General features: G+C 39.7%; 1 protein-coding gene across 1 annotated transcript in view; it reads right to left on the reverse strand.

Moving 5' to 3' along the window:
* Positions 1–302: 302 nt before the first annotated feature.
* LOC136876511 (cathepsin L1) overlaps positions 303–19,772 on the reverse strand; it is a 53,601-nt gene continuing 34,131 nt past the window's right edge. The window contains exons 5-7 of the mRNA XM_067150529.2: positions 13,402–13,593; positions 1,989–2,154; positions 303–592 (exon numbers count right to left, since the gene is read on the reverse strand). Of these exons, the coding sequence (XP_067006630.2) occupies positions 384–592; positions 1,989–2,154; positions 13,402–13,593 (567 nt within the window). The 3' untranslated portion in view covers positions 303–383. The remainder of the gene's footprint in view (positions 593–1,988; positions 2,155–13,401; positions 13,594–19,772) is intronic.

Here is a 19,772-nt window from a genome sequence, read left to right on the forward strand (position 1 = left end):
GGGAGCGTATTTTGAATGTTGACTGCTGTCAAAAAACACGGGTATATGTGCGAGAAAGTTCCTTATATAGTTGATAGGGCGCAGTGGACATATGTCTTGAACGGGTGTGCATGTTTTGAATGTTGATGGTTGTCAAAATCTACGTATACATAGATAGCTTATAGAGAGCAGTTTGAGTATTTCTTGAAGGATTATTGCAAGAATGGTATATCAAGTTACAATATCCAATTTAAGAATACATACATCACATGTTTAAGAAATAGTCAAGGTTTTAGAAAAATGAAACAAATGTACTTTGTGGGGAAAAAGTCACTCTCAGATTCGTAGTTTATTGATGGTCACATACAGTAGTATGTACAGTCTATTGTGTTGAACAAGTTTATTTACACAACAGGGTAGGAAGCTGCAGTAGCTACACCACACTGGTTGTTGTAATTACGGTAGAGAAAGAAGTATCCACTTTGTCCCCAGGTAGTTCCCCACGAGTTCTTGAGGGTCCAGTATGCATAGCCGTCAGAAGTTGTGCCGTACCCAACAACCAGCACAGCGTGGTTCGTATTGGAGCTGCTACAGGCGGTATCGTAGTAGATTCCTGAAACATTGTGTTCATATTTGATACTGTTAATGTCATGAAAGTTTCTTGAAAACGATTATTCTTGTTCGTCAGATTGTATTAGACGCCTGGATGCGAATATGGTGAAAACATGTACTTATACTTCAATTTGCATTTATTTTTACTTTCAAAGATAATTTTTCGACATAGTATGTGTTTCCATATTTTTATACCAGTTACTCACCATTTACTCCACCTGGCCTTGGATTGTGACCAGGATGCTTTGTATGAGATCACCGAGAGGCATCGCAATATGATGATGTTATGTTCCAAATTAATTTAAAATGCAAGGTGTTCGGAAATTCTCATAACAAACTGCTATAGGGAATCTGCCACCTGGGCGACTGCCCTAAATGTAGATCAGTAATGATTGATTGATATAGAGCTTTTATTAAGAACTGAATATACAAGGGTTTTGAATAGAAACCCACGTCTGGAAACATACCGTATTGTGAGAGGCAGGGCAGAGAATATTATGACTGTCATTTTGTCATGACGTAACTAAAATAGCCCTCTTCGTTATCTCCTTTTGACACATTGTCGTGCATTCCAAGGACTGTTGTAACTGTAGCAGTGAATCTCGACGCAATTAGGTCTTTTAGTGTTTCCCTATCTGTGAAGAGAAATGTGATACAGACTGTAATTTTTTGTTTCTTTAACTACGGTAGTTTATATTAGTGGAGTGCTGCATAGCGTGAACAGCAATTATGTGTGAGAAATTAAAATTACGTAGTCAATATTAATGTTTTAATCAGCTGTCCGATAGCTAAGTACTGCCGTTTAAATACTTCTGGTATGCATACTGCCTACATCTTCCTGGAATTCCGTAGCTGCTGAGTTCCCAGAGTTGTTCAACAAACCCACTCCTCAGGTAAGTACACAGCTATAAACATCTTTGCTTGCTATGGTTACACAATATGAAAGTTCAATTTTCGTATAGCAGTAAGAGATGTACCTAAATAATTTTGTGCTTGGATCATCGTAGTACCGGAAGGAAAGCACAGCAATGGGGTCAGAAAAGGCAGTCGTATTGGAGAAATGTATTGTTAACGACAGTATCGTTAAATCGAGAGGATATTGACATTTAATTAATTCATTAATTCCAGGACCGGAACATTTTACAGTTACATAGGAGATTATCATTGTATGGAGATTTCACTGTATTTTGGGTGAGTCAATATGCTGGTACCATTCTTTGGCATTTAATTTCGTTACAGTTTCTTTTGATTCTCTTTCCCTATATTATTTCACTGAGATATTTAAATTGTTAAATACTTAGTGAAGTTAGGTTTCTCCTCTTAGTATAAGGGAGATGCATTACCGTATACTACAATTAGTTTGTAATTTTACGTTACAAATATTTTAGGCACCTCACCTCCGCTGTAGAACTGGAAAGACTGCAGACTACCGTCAATGGCAACTGACACTGGTCCAATGGTGCCGACTGCTTCAGTCAATTGACCTTCGTCACCACGCGCGATGTTCACATAGGTAGAAATGGTTGCCGCTGAGTACTGAGGGCTATAGCGACAGCCGTCTTGCTGCAAGAAGAAAATGAATATGCAGTACCACAATTGATAGACGTCAGCTCTAGAAGAATTGGTGAAGCAAAACGTAGTGTGAGGATTGAATTTAAAATAAATGAATTTGTTTTAGGGCTGTGATTAAAGAAAGATGTGGATATACAGAGTGAAAGGTGACTGGGAATCCTACGATCCCGATTGAAGTTTTGAAGCTAACCTGATGGTAAGTTCTCCACGTGTGGAGCCATTTCTAACCAATAAGAAAGTTCTTCCCAGTGGAAGGATACTACTGTATAACTTTGTGACATCGAGCTTCTGACTGGAGCATACAGATGGATATTCCCCGATTGAACTATAGTTTTCTAGAAACAATACAAATGTATCCAGCCTTTAACCTCCCTATTTATAAAACTTAGTAGCTCTTTTACTTGTATCACTGGCAGGGCAGTGGAACTTAGTGGAACTCTTCAGTTCTTAATAAAACTGAAAAATATCGCCCACTACAAATGGCAGAAAACCCGAGCGGAACAACATAAAACAACCTGTTACGACAGGGTCGGCCAACTGGCTGGCGTGTGATGTAAGAGAGACCGTGTGACGTCGGAGAGACCATGTGACGTAAGAGCGCAGAAGGTGGGGAGCCGCTGTCGTAGACTGGAGACGAAGAGACAGCCTCGCTTCGTAGTAAACACGTGAAGTGCCATACATGCTGATGGCTACGGCTTTTATAGACACTTTTCACAAAAATCCACACAAATCCTTCGTATTTAAAAAACGTATCTCTTAGTTCTCTATCACACTGTAAATCTAATAACTCCAACTGTAGATCTAGATCAACGTTATCTGCAACAACTGAAAATGGCGTGGTTAAAAGTTGAATATAAGTTTCCAGACACTCCAAATTGTTAAATCTAGGATCAAATTCCGAAAAAAGGTTTTTATGATTTTGACATACGGTACCTATCAATATCCTCAGCCGTATGGTGTTAGTGCTACAGTACATAAGTATGGACGAACCGGGCACATCACGGTGCAAGAAGCTATCTACGACTCCTATCTTTTTATCTTTATAGGAAGATCTATATTTATTTGTTGAAAATGATAGGATTGCTACAGCTAAATGTTTAGTTTGTAGAAAAGAGCTACAATATATAACAATATATAATTTACAACGCCACTACAGTTTGTATCACGCTGCAGATTATGATCAGTATCAAGGCGAGGAAAGGGTACATGTAATTACATAACTAAAAGGTAAATTAAATAACCATGTTGAGCATTCGATCAGTGAGTCAGCAGTTCGACTGAGATAAAATTTCATATTTAATTGCAAAGAAACTTAAACCGTTCAGTTGTGGTGAATTCGTAAAGGAATGTTTAATTCTAGCAGGTGAGGAGTTTTGTGTAAATATCATTCAAGAGTTCGAAGCTACCAGCTTGTCCGCGCACACAGTGTCGACGAAAATTCAAGACCTATCTGATGATGTCCACCTACAATTATTAGAACTGACAAAAAGCTTCCGGGCAAACTCCTTTAGCAATTGACGAGGGTACAGATATTTCTGACACGGCCCAGCTAACCGTTTTCATACGAGGGGTTGACAAAAACTTTACAATTTGGGAGGAAATGCTGGATTTAGTGCCTATGAAGAATACCACGAAAGGCATCGACATTTTCAACTGCATTGTAAGTGTTGTTGAAAATGCTTATTTGCCATCGAACAAACTAGTTTCAATAGCAACAGATGGTGCGCACATTCTATGTTAGAGCGCAATTCTGGAGATTTTTATGCTTTCATTCCCCACCTGAAGGGCGGGGCTGGCCCCCTAGACCGTGACGCGATCTCTCGGGCCAAGAGAGGTGAAGAGAACTGATAGGTGTGGTAAATGAAGAAGAGGGAAAAAACGGTGTGAAAACTTGAAGGAAGTGCTACGGGACTGAGTTTATGAGGGTGTGCGGGAGGAGTGAAACATGGTGAGTTTTACAATTCAGAGTGATGGATGAGGTGATACAATTCTTAATGATGAGTATGATGTGCCTAAGTTGGTCGGAAGTAGGGTCCGGGGTAGCTATGGGAGGTTAGGAGCTGGAGGGTGGTGGTGATGTTATGGAGAGATAGAATGAGGAGGCGAAGAAGGTCATATGTTTGGAGAGGTAGGGGGATGGGTCCAGTTGGGAGAGGGTGCGGAGTTTGCTGTGGATATGGGGGAACACGGGGGAGGGTTGGCTGGGGACGGCGGTGTGAATTGTTTGATGGTTGGCGGTTGGGTGGGGTAGGGGTGGGGAGTGGGAGGGCTCCACTCGATGGCGGTGACCATATACTTGCACGCCGGTATTGATGAGGTGCTGGGCATCTGGTGGCGCATCATGAATGTAGGTCCATGGGTGCTGTGAATTCTTATGGCTCTACGTACACTGACTCCAGTTTGCCGTGGTTCTTGGATTATTTCTTTCTCGGTGATATCTGGAGATATCCCGCGTAGGACGCAGCTGAAGACGGCTGGTGGGGGCGACTGTTGTTGGTTTGGTGGTGGTGAGAATTCGGCGTCCGGCGGAGAGAGCGGTGGTGGGGTGGCTGGGGTCTGCTGGGATGGGGGGGGATGATGATGTCAGGCAGGATGATGACATTACTGGGGATGGGTGGTAAGTTGTGACGGTGGTGACTATGTCTGGGGAGGGGGTACGTGTTGACGGAGTTATGGTTGTGAGGGTAGTTGTTGTTGTTGCTGTTGCTGCTGCTGCTGCTGCTGCTGCTGCTGCTGCTGCTGCTGCTGCTGCGAAGGTAGGTAAGGTTGGTAGGGGCGATGGGGGCGCCTGGAGGATGAGGACGTGATAAGGGTCGGCTTTTAGTTGGTTCAGGTTGTATGGGGGGTTGGCACCACTGCGTAGGTTTTATTATGGATGTTTGCTGCGGTGGTGAACAGGCGGCGTTGGGCTTCTTCTCCTTCTAGTTGGACTAAAACGTGAGTAGATGATGCTACAGTCTGGCCGTCCTGTAGTCTGAAGGCGTTAATAACTGGAACGTCGGCTGCTTGGAGGTCTTCATATATGTGGTCTTCGGAAATGTTGAGTTCCACGCCAGGGATGAGGCAGTAGGTCATGATGCGGTGAGGCGACTGCCAACTAGGCGTATGCCTGTTTATGTTTATATTGGGCCGACTGAGTGGGCGATTAAAGGTGATGGCCACCCAGCCGAAAAAGTTCGGGCGTGTTTCTGTGCGTTTTCCGAGTTTTTCGGTTTTTTCCTCGCACCTCGCCCCCTCTCTCTCTCTCTCTGTTCTGGAGTAGTTGGGCTCATAATATTTTTTAAAAAAGGTTTCCCCGATTGCATAGGTTTGCAGCGAGAATGTTAAGTATTTTCGGTTATACGTATGCCTGTGAACGAATCTTTTCTATTTTAAATCAACAAAACCAAAACATTGAAGCCAGTTGTCATATCACGATTTGAAGTGTGCTCTTAAACTTAGTGTTTCCTCAAACATTAACTCCAAATATTGCAAAACTAGTAAACGAAACAAGACTACAAAAATCAAAGAAACCCACGAATGGCAACTGAGTATCGATATTATGAGATAAAACGTATGTTTTGAGTTTAAAGATTACTCTCTGTACTATTTTTGTTGTAAAACTGTACTGTTTTTCACTATTAGCACTATTTTTTACAGTGGGTGATATTGTAAAACACAGCAATTTTGTGTTCAATATCAGTTCCGAAGATACACCGGAAAAAGCTAGTTTAGTTTGTATATGTAGAAATAAAGTTGCTTTATAACTTTTATGTTAATTCATAACAAAGTTACATTACAATAAATTATGTGGAGAGAAATATGTACTACACATAACCGCATTGTACACCTGCAGCCCTTGGGCCTCCCCCTAGGAATGACGTTGTGATTCCCCTCGCTCCTCTAGCCTTCACTTCTCAGTTACAGTACTAAGTATTATCCGCGCACTTTTTAGCGATAGATTTACACCCTAGTGCTGAATTAGCAATATAATAATTAAGAACCTCCCACTGGCATCACTGGAGGGGCTTTGTGCTATCTACAATGCAGTAGTAAGAACAGGACACTTCTCCACACAATGGACATCTGGCGTACGCTTTACGTACTAGTACCGTTGTTATTTACACAGCAAAGCCAAACTATAGAATTCACTCTAGGAATAAGACTCGCATCGAGAAATGTTATATAATGTGTGTGTGACACAGTTGTTGGATTAAGATAACAAAGGTTTAGAAAAGGTTTAGAAAATTCATATCGATAGATCATATTATCGATTCAATTCAGCTTTAATTTCCATTCAGTTGGCAGTACTAACGGAACCGCGAGGGCTCCCTCCTTACTCCTCAAACTCGTACACAAATCTATCGCTAAAAAGTGCGCAGATAGCACTTGGTTTCGCTGCCCGAGCAGAGTGTGTGACGTGTCACCTGACATCACACGTACACGCAGTTGGCTGATCCTGTGTTACGAAGATGTACCGTAAAGATTATAGAGTACAAGAATGAGCAATGGAATAATATACTCTGTAATCTCTCGGTACAAGATAATATCATATGGACGATGACTAAAGCTCTCAAGAGAGAACCCAACGACATCCCCATACTAAGAGAAGGAAACGGCAACTCAACACCCGTTACAAACGCAGAGAAGGCGGAACTGTTAGCTCATACACTAGAGGAGCATTTTCAGCCAAACGAAGACGTTTACCCTCAGTTTACATGGGGAGCGGAGGAGGAGGTAAATAAAATACGTACCACCGTTGAAAAAATGAAATGTCGTATGGCTTTTAGTGCCGGGATATCCCAGGACGGGTTCGGCTCGCCAGGTGCAGGACTTTCTAGTTGACTCCCATAGGCGACCTGCGCGTCATGATGAGGATGAAATGATGATGAAGACAACACATACACCCAGCCCCCGTGCCATTGGAATTAACCAATTAAGGTTAAAATCCCTGACCCGGCCGAAAACGAAGAACAGGAATATCCCCAGATTACGATCCAGGATATGAAAAACACTATAAAGCACTTAACCAACAACAAAGCTCCTGGCCCCGATTGAATTAGCAATATAATAATTAAGAACCTCCCACTGGCATCACTGGAGGGGCTTTGTGCTATCTACATTGCAGTAGTAAGAACAGGACACTTCCCCACACAATGGAAACATGAGAAGTTAATAACGCTCCCTAAACCGGGGAAGAAGAGGGACAATCTCGGGAATTCCATCAGTCTTCTGGATAGACTGGGGGAAATTCTGGAAAGACTGATCTATCAAAGATTTGTTAAAGATACTAACATCCACGACACGATTCCCGAGCAATAGTTTGGGTTCCGAAGAGGACACTCCACTGTCTAGCAGCTTATCAGAATAGTAAATGCCATAACCAAGACGCTAAACACAAAGAGAGGGAGAGGCATTGTATTCCTCGGCGAAACCCAGGCTTTCGATAGGATGTGGCAAGAGGGCCTACTGTACAAGAACTTTCTATGTCGAAGTGGCAGGAGAAAAGTCAATAGCCCGCCAGATGAGAGCGGGCGCAGCGCAAGGCTCTATACTGGGCCCCTACCTCTACTTAAACTTCTGTGCCGACACACCTACAACAAATAGAACAGTATTCGCCTTACATGCTGAAAATTCCGCAATAATGGCCGAGTCATTCCAACCTTCAATAGTGACACGAGATCTCCAGCATGCGATAGCTCACCTTGAAATGTGGTGCCGGATGTGGCGCATTAAAATCAATGCCAAAAAGTCGACAGCCGTGTACTACACTAAGAGGTACGAGCGTAAGCTCACAGCAAACTTAACATTCAATGCATAGTGTACCGGAGGTTTAAAACTAGCGCCTTGTAGAAGGCCCCCTAGATCAGGACACCTGAAACTCATTAAGGAAATAGTGGGAACATTTCTCAACAGATGTCGCTACTATAAACTTATGTCGTGCCCTCTAGGGTGAAGATGAACTATTAAAATTCAAGAGTAATTTTGTATGTAAAGTTTTCCTAAACTGGAATGTTTAGTAGTCTATTTGTTTCTTGATGTTCAAAAGTTATCAAAACTTCCATCTCTTCCCGCCAACTTAAGGCGTTGGCCAATCAGAAATGTTGTATATTTATTTATTCACCAATGACAAAATTTTGATATTTATTTTATTATCCAATGATAATTGGGGAGGGCCGATGACCTGCGATATTAGGCCCCTTAAAACAACAAGCAGAGAATTGGGGGGGTGTCAGGGCCTTTGCCCAGAGTTTTATGGAATTTTCCCAACGGCTATAAAAGCTGGCACATTTTCGGACCAGGTTGTCTTCGTAATCGCTCCAGTCTAGAGTGTGTTTGTAATGGAGCCGCCTCATCCATCCTCGGAAGGTCCACCAGCTCAAGGTAATGGCAGATCCAGTTTAAAATCTGATAATCTGTCAAAGCTAGCTCGAGAGGAAAGTTTCAAATCTTTAGTAATGTAACTTTATTTTATAAAATGTAAATTTCAAACTCGAAAATGAAAAATTTCAAACTCTAATGTAAATTTCAAACAAGCCGAAAGAACTTAACTGAAATCAGGGAAACACTCTCTCGTTTTCCCTCTCAACTTGATTTTGAGGTGACTATGATTTTGCAACCTTTTCTATCTAGTAATTTCTGTTATTTAAATATTTTTCTCCACCTAGTCACCTCCGCAGTATAGGCTTAGCCTCTGTGACGTGGGGCCATAAGCCCAAATAGGGTTTTATGCCTTTAATATAAATTTTAAGAAGTGCAAGTGTTGGCCTCTTCACCATTTTCGTTTCTGGGCCAGTAAATTATTTAACCTATTTGTTTTTACCAAAGGCCTTGTAGAATGAGTACTTGCTACCCCTGAAAATTCCATTTCATTCTTTTCATGTTAAGGATATCAGGCTGTTGAGCAGTTAAGACACTGAATACTGTTTAATTTTGCTAAATGTAGGTTGTGCCTTTGAGGCCTGCAAAGTGTGAATTTTCGAAAATAGATTCCTGAGTGTAAATTGATAAAGTAATACGGCTCTTCCTTTTGATGTGAAAGAAATTGGGAGATCCGTCTCCTTGACTATTGACTTAAAGGAGCAGTAGTGCTCAGTTAAAAAAAAGTACTTGGGAGCTCGAGCTCAGACTGTAAAATTGCTATCTGATTATTCTAGACCTCTCTAAAAGTGTTTTTCAAGCTTACGAACTAAATTTCTGTAACTGATTGTTAATTACTTGGCGAAGTATTAAGATTTCGAAAGAAAAAAGGGAAGGTTAAGAAAGGAAATAAAACTACCAATTTTAAAGTTTTAAATCAATCTTTCTATTTTCGTATAACCACCCATTCATGCTCGCACCTTGCTTCACCTCTCTGCTCCACAAAAGCACTCTAACAGAGAGGAAATACCATGCGCAAGTGAGGCGAAGTACTTGGGGGTCGTACTAGATGAAACACTGTAGTATAGGGCGCACTTGAAGTATCTTCTGGCAAAATCACAAAAGGCCTACAAGGCAATAGAATGCCTGGTAAACAGAAAGTCACAACTCGATACAAGGAATACGCTTCTGATATACAAGACACTCCTTAACTCCGTCATCCTATACGCCTCAATAATGTGGTGCACGGCTAAGGAGTGCTATAAAGAAGCTCTAAAAATACCAGAATAAAGTCCTCCGGACAATCGTTAGCGCCCCTTACGACCTGGATAACCGAGAAATCCACAAACAGCTCGGAATCCACACAATTAAAGAGGAGGTTGTAAGGGCGGGAAAGGACTTCTATAGACCGGGGCAAGAACATGCCACTACAACAATACGACAAATAGATGTGGACGGTAACGTATTTTACTGTACACATTAAAGCATCCGGAAACACTCATCAATGAGTGTAACAGATCATGGTCTCCAGGAAAACAGATAACCTATAAGAATCCATTATAGATATTGTACCAAAATTACCATATGTTGCTGAGAGATGCCTGTTCTGTAGATTATTCTGTATTCATTTGCGGCAGACTTGTCAGTGTCTTTCATTTTCTTCACGTCTGCTTATTGTATATTACTCCCTGCGTATGGGCGGAAGAGAACACTGATCCATTTGATCCGTGTGGATGATGAGTTAGTTTTTGATTTGGTTGGAGACCTTTTATTATTTTCTTGGCTTCGACGTCTGACTTTAGCTTATGTTCTGTTAAAATGTTTTAACGCTAATACTGTGCTTTAATGTTCGCCCTTTTCGGGCGATATGAATATGTTATGTGGCGTGTGTGTTTTGGTTTGGTTATGATGTCCATTGGGTGAGCCTGACCTATATTTCGGCGACCCAAATTTCTGATCTGTGTTTTCGGATCAAGCTCACGGGCCTTGGATTTACTCTTGTCATGCTGTTACGAGCCTTATCGTAACGTGTCTTGATACTATATTATTTATTCTACCTTGATTATTTGTTCTCTCTCTCTCTCTCTCTCTCTCTCTCTCTGTGTGTGTGTGTGTGTGTGTGTGTGTGTGTTGGTGTTGCGTGATTGCTGGATCTGTGTTATATTTCAGTGTCTTACTGATGTTGCTTTATTACTAATATTTATTCATTTTATCTTACTGTCTGTTTATTTGCCTATTTTTGGGGTTTTACTCTCAATTCTATTTATTTCATTTAAGACATGTTTACTTACTTTCGTAACTATGGCAAATACTTCAATCTCCTTGTGTTTCTTGTTTGTTCATTTTCTGCCAGGTTATTTCTCTGGCGTTTGATTTCTGGTAGATACAGTCTGCTTAGAGATTGTTGGGATCGTTGTTTCTTTGAAAATGAATTGATGTTAAGCCTTGCTTAATCTGATGCGAATATTGTATTCTTTTAGTGTGAAGGCTGCTTCTTTCACCTGTTATCAACGTCTTGCCCTTAGAAAAGAAATGCTTGGCATCGAATATTAATTATCTCTGTCAAAAATAGGAGAAAGGAATTGAATAGAATTGTATCACTTTTAGCTATGCTTCTGTTGTGTCTGTATAAGAGTTCATGAGATTGAATTTTATGACTCAAGACTCGATTGTGATTACGATACCCTCAAGGACTATGTATGTGAGTACCCGTTCCCCTTTGTATCTCCCTATTTTGCTTTTGTGTCCACATTTTAATATATTTGCCTAGTTCATGTTAATAAACGTTATTTTAGCTTTCTAATCAATCTGTTTTGGGTATATGCCTTTTTTTACTCCATTTTTCAGTTTAAAAGGCCCGAATTCAGCTTCTGGCAGTTTCTAGCCAGTTTCGACCGGTCCACGAAAGTTAGCTAGCTGGGTGGGTAGGTAGCAGTTTTGTGGACACTTCGAAAGAGCTTTCATTCAGCCTAAATGAGAAACGAGTACCAGGTTTATTCCTGCGGAAAAAAAAGCGATGACTTTTTAGTTTGGTGGCCAGGTGGTGGTGACAATACGGCCCTAAAGCACGTAGCTTTTATAGTATTTTTGAGGGGAATATTCCAGAACTCTTCACTGATAGGCTGGGTTCCTGTATACGCCCCAATTTTAATTGGCTAGAGGAAATATTTGTAAATTTCTGATAGGTCGATTACAATTCAAGAAGGCGCAGCAGAAGTATAGACAACTTTGATAATTTAAAACATCCTAAGAACCAGGTTGATAAACCTCAAAATTACAAGTTTCTTTGTGGAATAATTATAGTTTACCCCATAATATGGAGCAATTAAATCTATGGTAGAGACATATAACAGTTGAAAAGAAAATGAGATCAGAATGTTGCTTAGATGGAAGTAGTGATTATGTAAATGAACAAATGGACAGGAATTTAAATGGTAACGAGGACAATCCAGATTCAGCAGAAAGAAGGGTAGCGCACTCAGCAGAATGTCATCTTTTGTCAGAGCCAGACAGTAGTGGTATATCGTAACCCTAGATCAGCTGGCTCTTGCAGGAAAAATATGAGTCAACACCAGGCTGTAGCTTGCATAACGAGATTGCCTTATTTTAAGATATCTGGTTACGTAACCTAATCAACAGGTGTCGTACCAAATTTTATCATTTTCCAATAGTGCCGATTGCCGTGGTCCTAGAGTTTCTATTTAGTTTGAGCTAAGGACCTAGTCGATGGTCCCGAGTCTTATTTTGTTCCTTGGACACTCATTCTGGTTTTGGTTCGCTTTTTTTCCTTTACAGTTTATACTAAAAGATTGTTCAGTTCATTAGCTTTGAGAACATGTAATTTGGGCGAAGAGCCTGTAATGTTCGATGTTTAAACAAATATAACAGTTGAAACCAAACTATTTAGTACTACAGCAGTTCAAGTTAGATTACATAGATGGCCTTATAGAAGGCGCGCAGTTTAACTGGCCGGAGAAGGTGTACCCCCGGTACAATAATAATAATAATAATAATAATAATAATAATAATAATAATAATAATAATAATAATAATAATAATATAGCAAACCATTCGTTTTGACGCAAGAAAATGGAACACAAAAATAAATAAAGATAGGCTATCTTCATGTAGGCCTACATTAGTGCAGTTATACCTAATAATTTTAATAATAATATTTGAAATAATTATTAACAGCAACAATGCTGACCTGGGACTCCTGTTGCACGAACTAGCCTCACGACACTCGGCCGCCTTAACTTTGAGACGTTCCTGATAAGTCTCCTAATTCTTGGCATTCTTTTCACAGTGATCACTTTTGGAATCTAAGAAGCCTCTCTATTCTCTTGAATGCGTTTTCGTTCATTTTGATGCCCTTTAATGTCCGTATGATGCGACAAGTTTCCCACTGCTATGCACCATATGACCTTAAATGGTCACCATTCATTTTTATTACCGTATACTCGCTGAGACGAAACAAATGGCACGTCACACGACGTGCCACCACGCCGGAATCTAGAGTTCCACTAATTCTGAGCCACGTGTCATGCCGATTCTAGCACCTCAAGATGGAGGTAGAATTGCACCACCCGAGGGCGTCATTCGGATATCAGACTCTTGTTGCAGAGTACACTGGCCCTTCCTCTTAAACATGAGATACTGAACACTGCCATCACAAGTGTTGACCAGAAATAATTTCGTTTTAAAAACTATCATGCTTTTTTGTAATATTTACCGGCCCAAGTACGGTTTTGAAACCATAGACGTACTGAGCGTAAAAACTGCGAATTCTTTTGCCACCCACTTTAACTACAAACTCTGTCACCCGTCAACCATCAATAATGAGAGTTAAAATGTTGAAATTCTTAGGCTTCGTAAGACAATTCTTTATGTAGTGCATACCTGAGCTTCGTAAGGGTAAGAACTTTCAGAATCGATACCACCGTTGTCGATCACATACTGGAAGGCGCTCTGAAAAACTCCACCATAACAACCATTATTTCCATACTGAGTGGTACAATCGATCAGGTTCTGTTCACTGAGAGACACAGCCTGGCCTGTAGCCCTGAAGTGCTGACCTTCGATGGCACCAGTCTGGAAAAAGGAAGAAAATATGAGAGCAAAAAGAAATCCAGATTTATACAGGAATATTTTAACGAACTGTACCTTTACGTCCTGGTATCTGTTTTGCATAACCTATATCAATATCATATTAATATATTCAGAAGAAGGGTAGCCAGATGTCCTTATTTTCCGATACACGTCGTGATTTACAGTTAAAATTCCCGCATGCCTCTTCGAATCCAGGCAGAATGCAAGGAGTTCTGCATTTAGAAATTTAACATCACTTTAACATTTTTGTCATTGATTGTAACATTGTAACTTTCTTCCTAATAATTATTTAAGTGTAAATGTAATTTACGAACCAATGAGCGTGTCAACTTTTACGCATTTTAGCGCCCCAATCTGCAATCTGAATCTCTCATAAACTGAAATGAGATCCAAATATTTGGTGTAAAATAGATCCATTATTTGAAGAATCGAAACAAATCAGGATGCAGATTTTTGTAGGGAGAAAGCTGACAAAAAATAGGTTCAGTTTCTTTCTTTCCATATATAACTTCGTAAGTCAGTCTGAGAAAATCATTTATTTTGCGTTTTCTATACGGTACCTCACCGTTATCCCTCTTCAGAAATTAGTTTCTGTCTGATGAATGCGTTTTGGAGAAAATAAAGAAATAGCTAAACCATAACACCCACGAGGCTGAGTTATTGGTAAAATTAATTTCTCATGCCAAGATGTTCAAGGAATTTTTAAATCAGTGAATGAAAAAAGGGGTTGTTGAAAATCAAGTCCAGTGATAAATATGAATCTAGTCCCTCAGTAAGTACATGGTATAAAATAAACGGTCAAGACCAGATAAATATTCATACGTATCTAATACGTTGCTTTAAAATTATGGCTTTTGAGATTCATATTATTTGAAGCCTGCTATCAAAGAAAGTTGTAAATCACATATGGCAACTTTCAGGAACTAGTAACTAGGGGAGGTCTGGTTTAATTCTTTCTGTACATAAAACTTACACATTCTCTTTCTTAATTAAATAATATATTTGCATGTAAATGTTATCATAGAAGGATTACAGTGAGGAAACTGCAAACTCCCTGGAAGAAAGATGTATATCACCAGATATTTAGAACGTTGTATATAAAAACATGAGTTCTGTAGTGCTTTTTGCTTTGAATACACGACAACTCGAAATGTACATTGTTTTGAAAAAATACACTATCAAGGCAGGAACATGTGTACTGTTGTAACTCAAATGATCTCGAAATACAGTCATAACATTCCATTTAAAATCAACCTTTGGGATTGCACACCCGGACCTGAAAGGAAACAAAGATTTCAGTAATAAACTAGTTTGTTAAACAGAAAATCATCGTTATGAAAAGAACGTTACGCAAATATAGCACTTGACAGTGGCGGCTCGTGGCTGTAAAGTACGGTGAAGAGCTATAACCCGTTCGGTTTCGAGCGACAGATTTAGGAACTTCTATATTTCTTACCCTCCAGGGTTGGTTTTTTCCTCGGACTAAGCGAGGGATCCCACCTCTACCACCCCAAGGGAAGTGTCCTCGAGCGTGAGACATTGGGTCGGGGATACAACTGGGGAGAATGACCAGTACTTCGCCCAGGAGGCCTCACCTACTATGCTGAACAGGGATGGGAATTGATAGGCAACGACGAGGGAAGGAAGCGGCCGTGCCCTTAAGTCAGGTACCATCCCGGCGTTCGTCTGAAGGAGAAGTGGGAAACCACGGAAAACCACTTCCAGGATGGCTGAGGTGGAAATCGAGCCCACTTCTACTCAGTTGACCTTCCGAGGCTGAGTGGACCCCGTTTCAGCCCTCGTACCACTTTTCAAATTTCGTGGCAGAGTCGGGAAATCGAACCCGGGCCTCCGGAGTGGCAGCTAATCATACTAAACACTACACCAAAGATGCGGACAAGATTTAGGAATTACGTGTTGTTTTTTGGTTGTTTTGTACTCGTACTTGTGACTGGTGGAGGGTCCAGCACGTGACCACGATTTATTGAATTTAATGTTCTAGTTCTTGCTTACTTAAATAGAGCACTGCATCAATTACAAACTGAAGGAAAAGTCTATTTTAATGTACATTTTTATTGAACTGTACAGTTACAATATACAGTCTGGCATTTTCCTTCAGGACGTCAGGGATCGTATTTTGGTTTGTTTCCAATGTCTTCAAATTTAGCTGCCATATTATATGTTCCGCAGAGTCTGAGTGCTTATGTGAAGAACGTGTTATGTTCAAAAGGGCTGAAAATCCTTCTTTATTCCAAACGTTATTTTTGTTGATAAAAGGTAAGCAGGCCCAACAAAACAACTTCTGTAGAGCTGGAGAGGAGCACAACCATGGAAATTCCTTAAACCACGATCGTTTGAAACTAAGATTGTAAGATTTACCGGAATGTTTCACTTCTTTTGTAGCACAAATCTGCAGTGATTCAGTAGGGCGATCAAAACGTAGAACTTCATTCTGATCTTCGTTTCTCCAACGTGAAAATTGTGTTTATAATAAAATACCCACTATGTCATAAATAGAATACATGTTTAAATAAAACAGCACAACACTACGAATGAAGCACGTATCGTAAGTACTCGTGCTTCACACAGGATGACGCACGGAAGACGAAACATTCCGATCCTCCGACAACTTCACTTGCACATTCTGTTATGTGGAAAGCACATGTCTTTGGAAAGCACGCGGGTGACGTCACGTTTGTCATGGCAACCGCCAAGGCCAAGCGCTAGGAGGGAGCACTTGGGAGGTAGAGGCAGCTGCGGAATCTCTCGTCTTCACTCAGTCTCACGCGCCGTACTGTGGCCGACAGCCGGCGCTTTCGTGAGTTCCCCTGGTTCTCATCAAGTGATGCGTGCTCTTGGTGCTCCAAACGCCGTACAATAAAATATTTTCTTTCCGTAAAACCAACAAATGTCATAAGAAAAATAAATTTAAGTAATTCATTATGGTAAAAATAAGTGGTGAAGCGGCACTTCACCTACTTCACCTGAAAAGCCGCCCCTGGTACTTGAACAACCAGCTACCTGATATACAACGTTCTTCCCGTACCTGAGTTGGACGTTGATTTTCTTCCAGTACACGCCCTGATGTTCATGTATAACTTGTTCCGCTATCCCTCAATCGTTAGTGTACGTTGTCATTCTAATTCAGCTTATTAACCTTTTTCTTCCTGCTCTTATTCAGTGTTAACATCGATCGACGTGACACACTCAGATTACTGACGTCGGCCAAATTTGTTGATGTACAACGTTCTTGCAGGGAATCCAATTATCAAACAAAACTTTCACTGTCATTTGTTTGAATATAGAGTAACCTTCTGGTGCCAAGATACTCCTTAGATGATAAAAAGCCTTATTCCATGAATATCTCAACTTGTCCATATATTGATATACAACGTTCTTTGACGTCAGGCCTAATTTGTTTTAATTCGTATGAAGGTAACTGTTCACCTTGTGAGTACTTGTATCACAATTCCTCAAGAAAAATATAACTACAGGTTCTGTACATTGGCTAAAGTACCGCAATCAGGCAATTCTAAAATCTAGTAACCCTGGTTAGAAGCAGTACTATATAATATTTTTTAATGAACAAGATTGGAGGAAATTATTGCTTGTTAGTACTTAATACAGGGTGTTTGAAAAAGAACTCCTTAGTTTTTCTGTATCCTAGAATCTGTACAAAGTGACATACACTATTCTAGTTTGTGGTGTGTGATTCATTAACTCTCCAAGTTTGGCTCCTGCGCAGTTGACAGGTCTGCTTGACCTTGAGACGGCGCCAGTGCTGTTTGTTTCCTCTGCTCTGCACTGCACTGCACTGCACTCACGCCTGGACTGAACTGAGGGAACAGAGGAAACATACAGCACTGGCGCCATCTCAAGGTCAAGCAGACCTCTCAACTGCACGGGAGCCAAACTTGGCGAGTTGATGAATCACACACCACAAACTAGAATAGTGTATGTCACTTTGCACAGATTACAATACACAGTAAAATTAAGGAGTCCTTTTCCAAACACACCGTATAACGTAATACGAGAATACAAGAAGATAAAAGTATTAAATGTTGATACTTAATAGATTAACTTAATAAAACAGACACATTTGGCTCAAACGAAGAAAGAAAAGGACGAAAGAGCATTATCGGTACAAGCTGATATTAGACACGGAATGCTCCATATCCACACAGTATCATCAGACTATCATAAGGAATATTTTCAGAGAACTAATTCAAGTTTGACATTTAAAATTTACACTATAACTTGGTTTAAACTGAAATAATTTATTTCAAAAATAAAAAAAGGTTTTGTATCCGATTTTTCTGAGTAGCTAATTTTCTTAATAGAATCTCTAACATTTCACTTACTACGAAAATATCCTTTCAGAATATTAATGACAACAATATAAATGCAATTATTAAATTTCAATACCCTGCATTTAAAAATGGTTGAGAAAACGTCCTCTACGTATTAAAAAAGATGCACTGGAAATGGCTTTTACAGTCAGAGCTTTAATGGATGGAGCATGTGTACTGTTTTAGAAGGAATACTACAAATATTTCCGGTTTGAATATTAACATAATTTATACCCTCTTTTAAAAGGGAAGTGACCACGGATTCAAAATTAAATGTTTCTTCTTAAGTGTTGGTGTCCCGTGCCTAATTAATAAACTAATTATTATAATAAACACAATATAACCACCTCCGCCTGCAGTAACTACTGGATGGATTTAGTAACTCAGTAGTTACTGTTGCAGGTGCTAAGCTTCGAGAGAGGTTTGGCTAAACGCCAGAAAACATCTTGAGGTAACCTCATTAGGAACTCTGAAAAGTGGTGGCAAAAGGGGCTCTGGTTAAGACGCAGCAGGTCGTTATGTTACTTAGGTTTCAAAATGGGTAAAAAATAAATAAATAAATGCAGTGTAAATTTTAATCTTATACCAGTTGTATAGTATTATTGGAAGTAATTTCACATACTATATATGAGTTGACTATGTTTGTAAGTACAGAAGATATTATAAGTAATTTTGTAAACAATATAAATTTATTAAGGATGAGCTGTGTGTTTAATATAAAAAATTGTTAGCGTAAATTGTATAATATTGTATTCTAGGAAAATTTTCTCCTCTTGTTAATTTAAAATTTAGTGCTTGACAATAATATATTTTAGTGTACCATTTGCCACCGAGGTAGACACTTCATTTGCAAATAAAGATATTTTGATTTGATTTGTTGTAAACACTAAGATCGACTACGATTGATCTCCCCATTACCTTCAACTGACTAGCATGATGGAAGAATCAGCCAATAAGGCAGCTATCTCACGATACTAGGGTATCACGGTCATCGGATTCTGAGGGACAGAGAACATTATGTGAGAATCTCTTCACCTAAAACGTTTACACTTAATGGGTATATCAAAACATTACTTAAAACTGGCAAAATAAAAGAACTAATAGTCAAATTTGACAGATTTAACATTCAAATTCTAGCATTACAAGAAATTAAACTTGCAGATAAAAATCTCTTCTAATCAGGAAACTACAGAATTTATTAAGGAATATCAGCATTCTCTGCGGTTAATAAACCACTGTAGTTCGACACAGCCTTTGTAGTCAGGAAAATCATTAACCAATTCAGTACTAAATTGCACATCTCATTCTGAAAGAACTTGACTGTTTTCAATCAAATCAGGAAACAAAGCACACATATTAATCAACGCACACACTGCCGCAAACAACTTCAACTGGAAATATCCTACAAAAAGTAGATGACTTTTGGGAACTAATGGAAGAAGTAACAAAATTCCAAAACATCATATCAGAATACTGTTAGGAGGCCTGAACGCGAACATTGGTAAAGAAATTTTTTTTAGAACAACGTTAATATTACACCCTGCACACGAAGGAACCACACAAATAGAGAAATATTAGTAAACTTTTACCAAATATTCAACCTAAAATTTCCAACACCTCCCGTCAAGCATAAAAATCGGAAGCTATGTACTTGTCATAGCCTCAAACGTTTAAGTGACGAATGCGTCGAAATTGAAGAAACAGAAGTCAAACGTTATAAAGTAAGTAATAAATTATATGACTTTTTAAAGATTCATGGTAACTGAATTAAGATACACGAATGGTATTTTAGGTGTGCACATTTCACCATGG

Source organism: Anabrus simplex, chromosome 1, assembly GCF_040414725.1.
Source record: "Anabrus simplex isolate iqAnaSimp1 chromosome 1, ASM4041472v1, whole genome shotgun sequence".
Taxonomy (NCBI): Eukaryota; Metazoa; Arthropoda; class Insecta; order Orthoptera; family Tettigoniidae; genus Anabrus; species Anabrus simplex.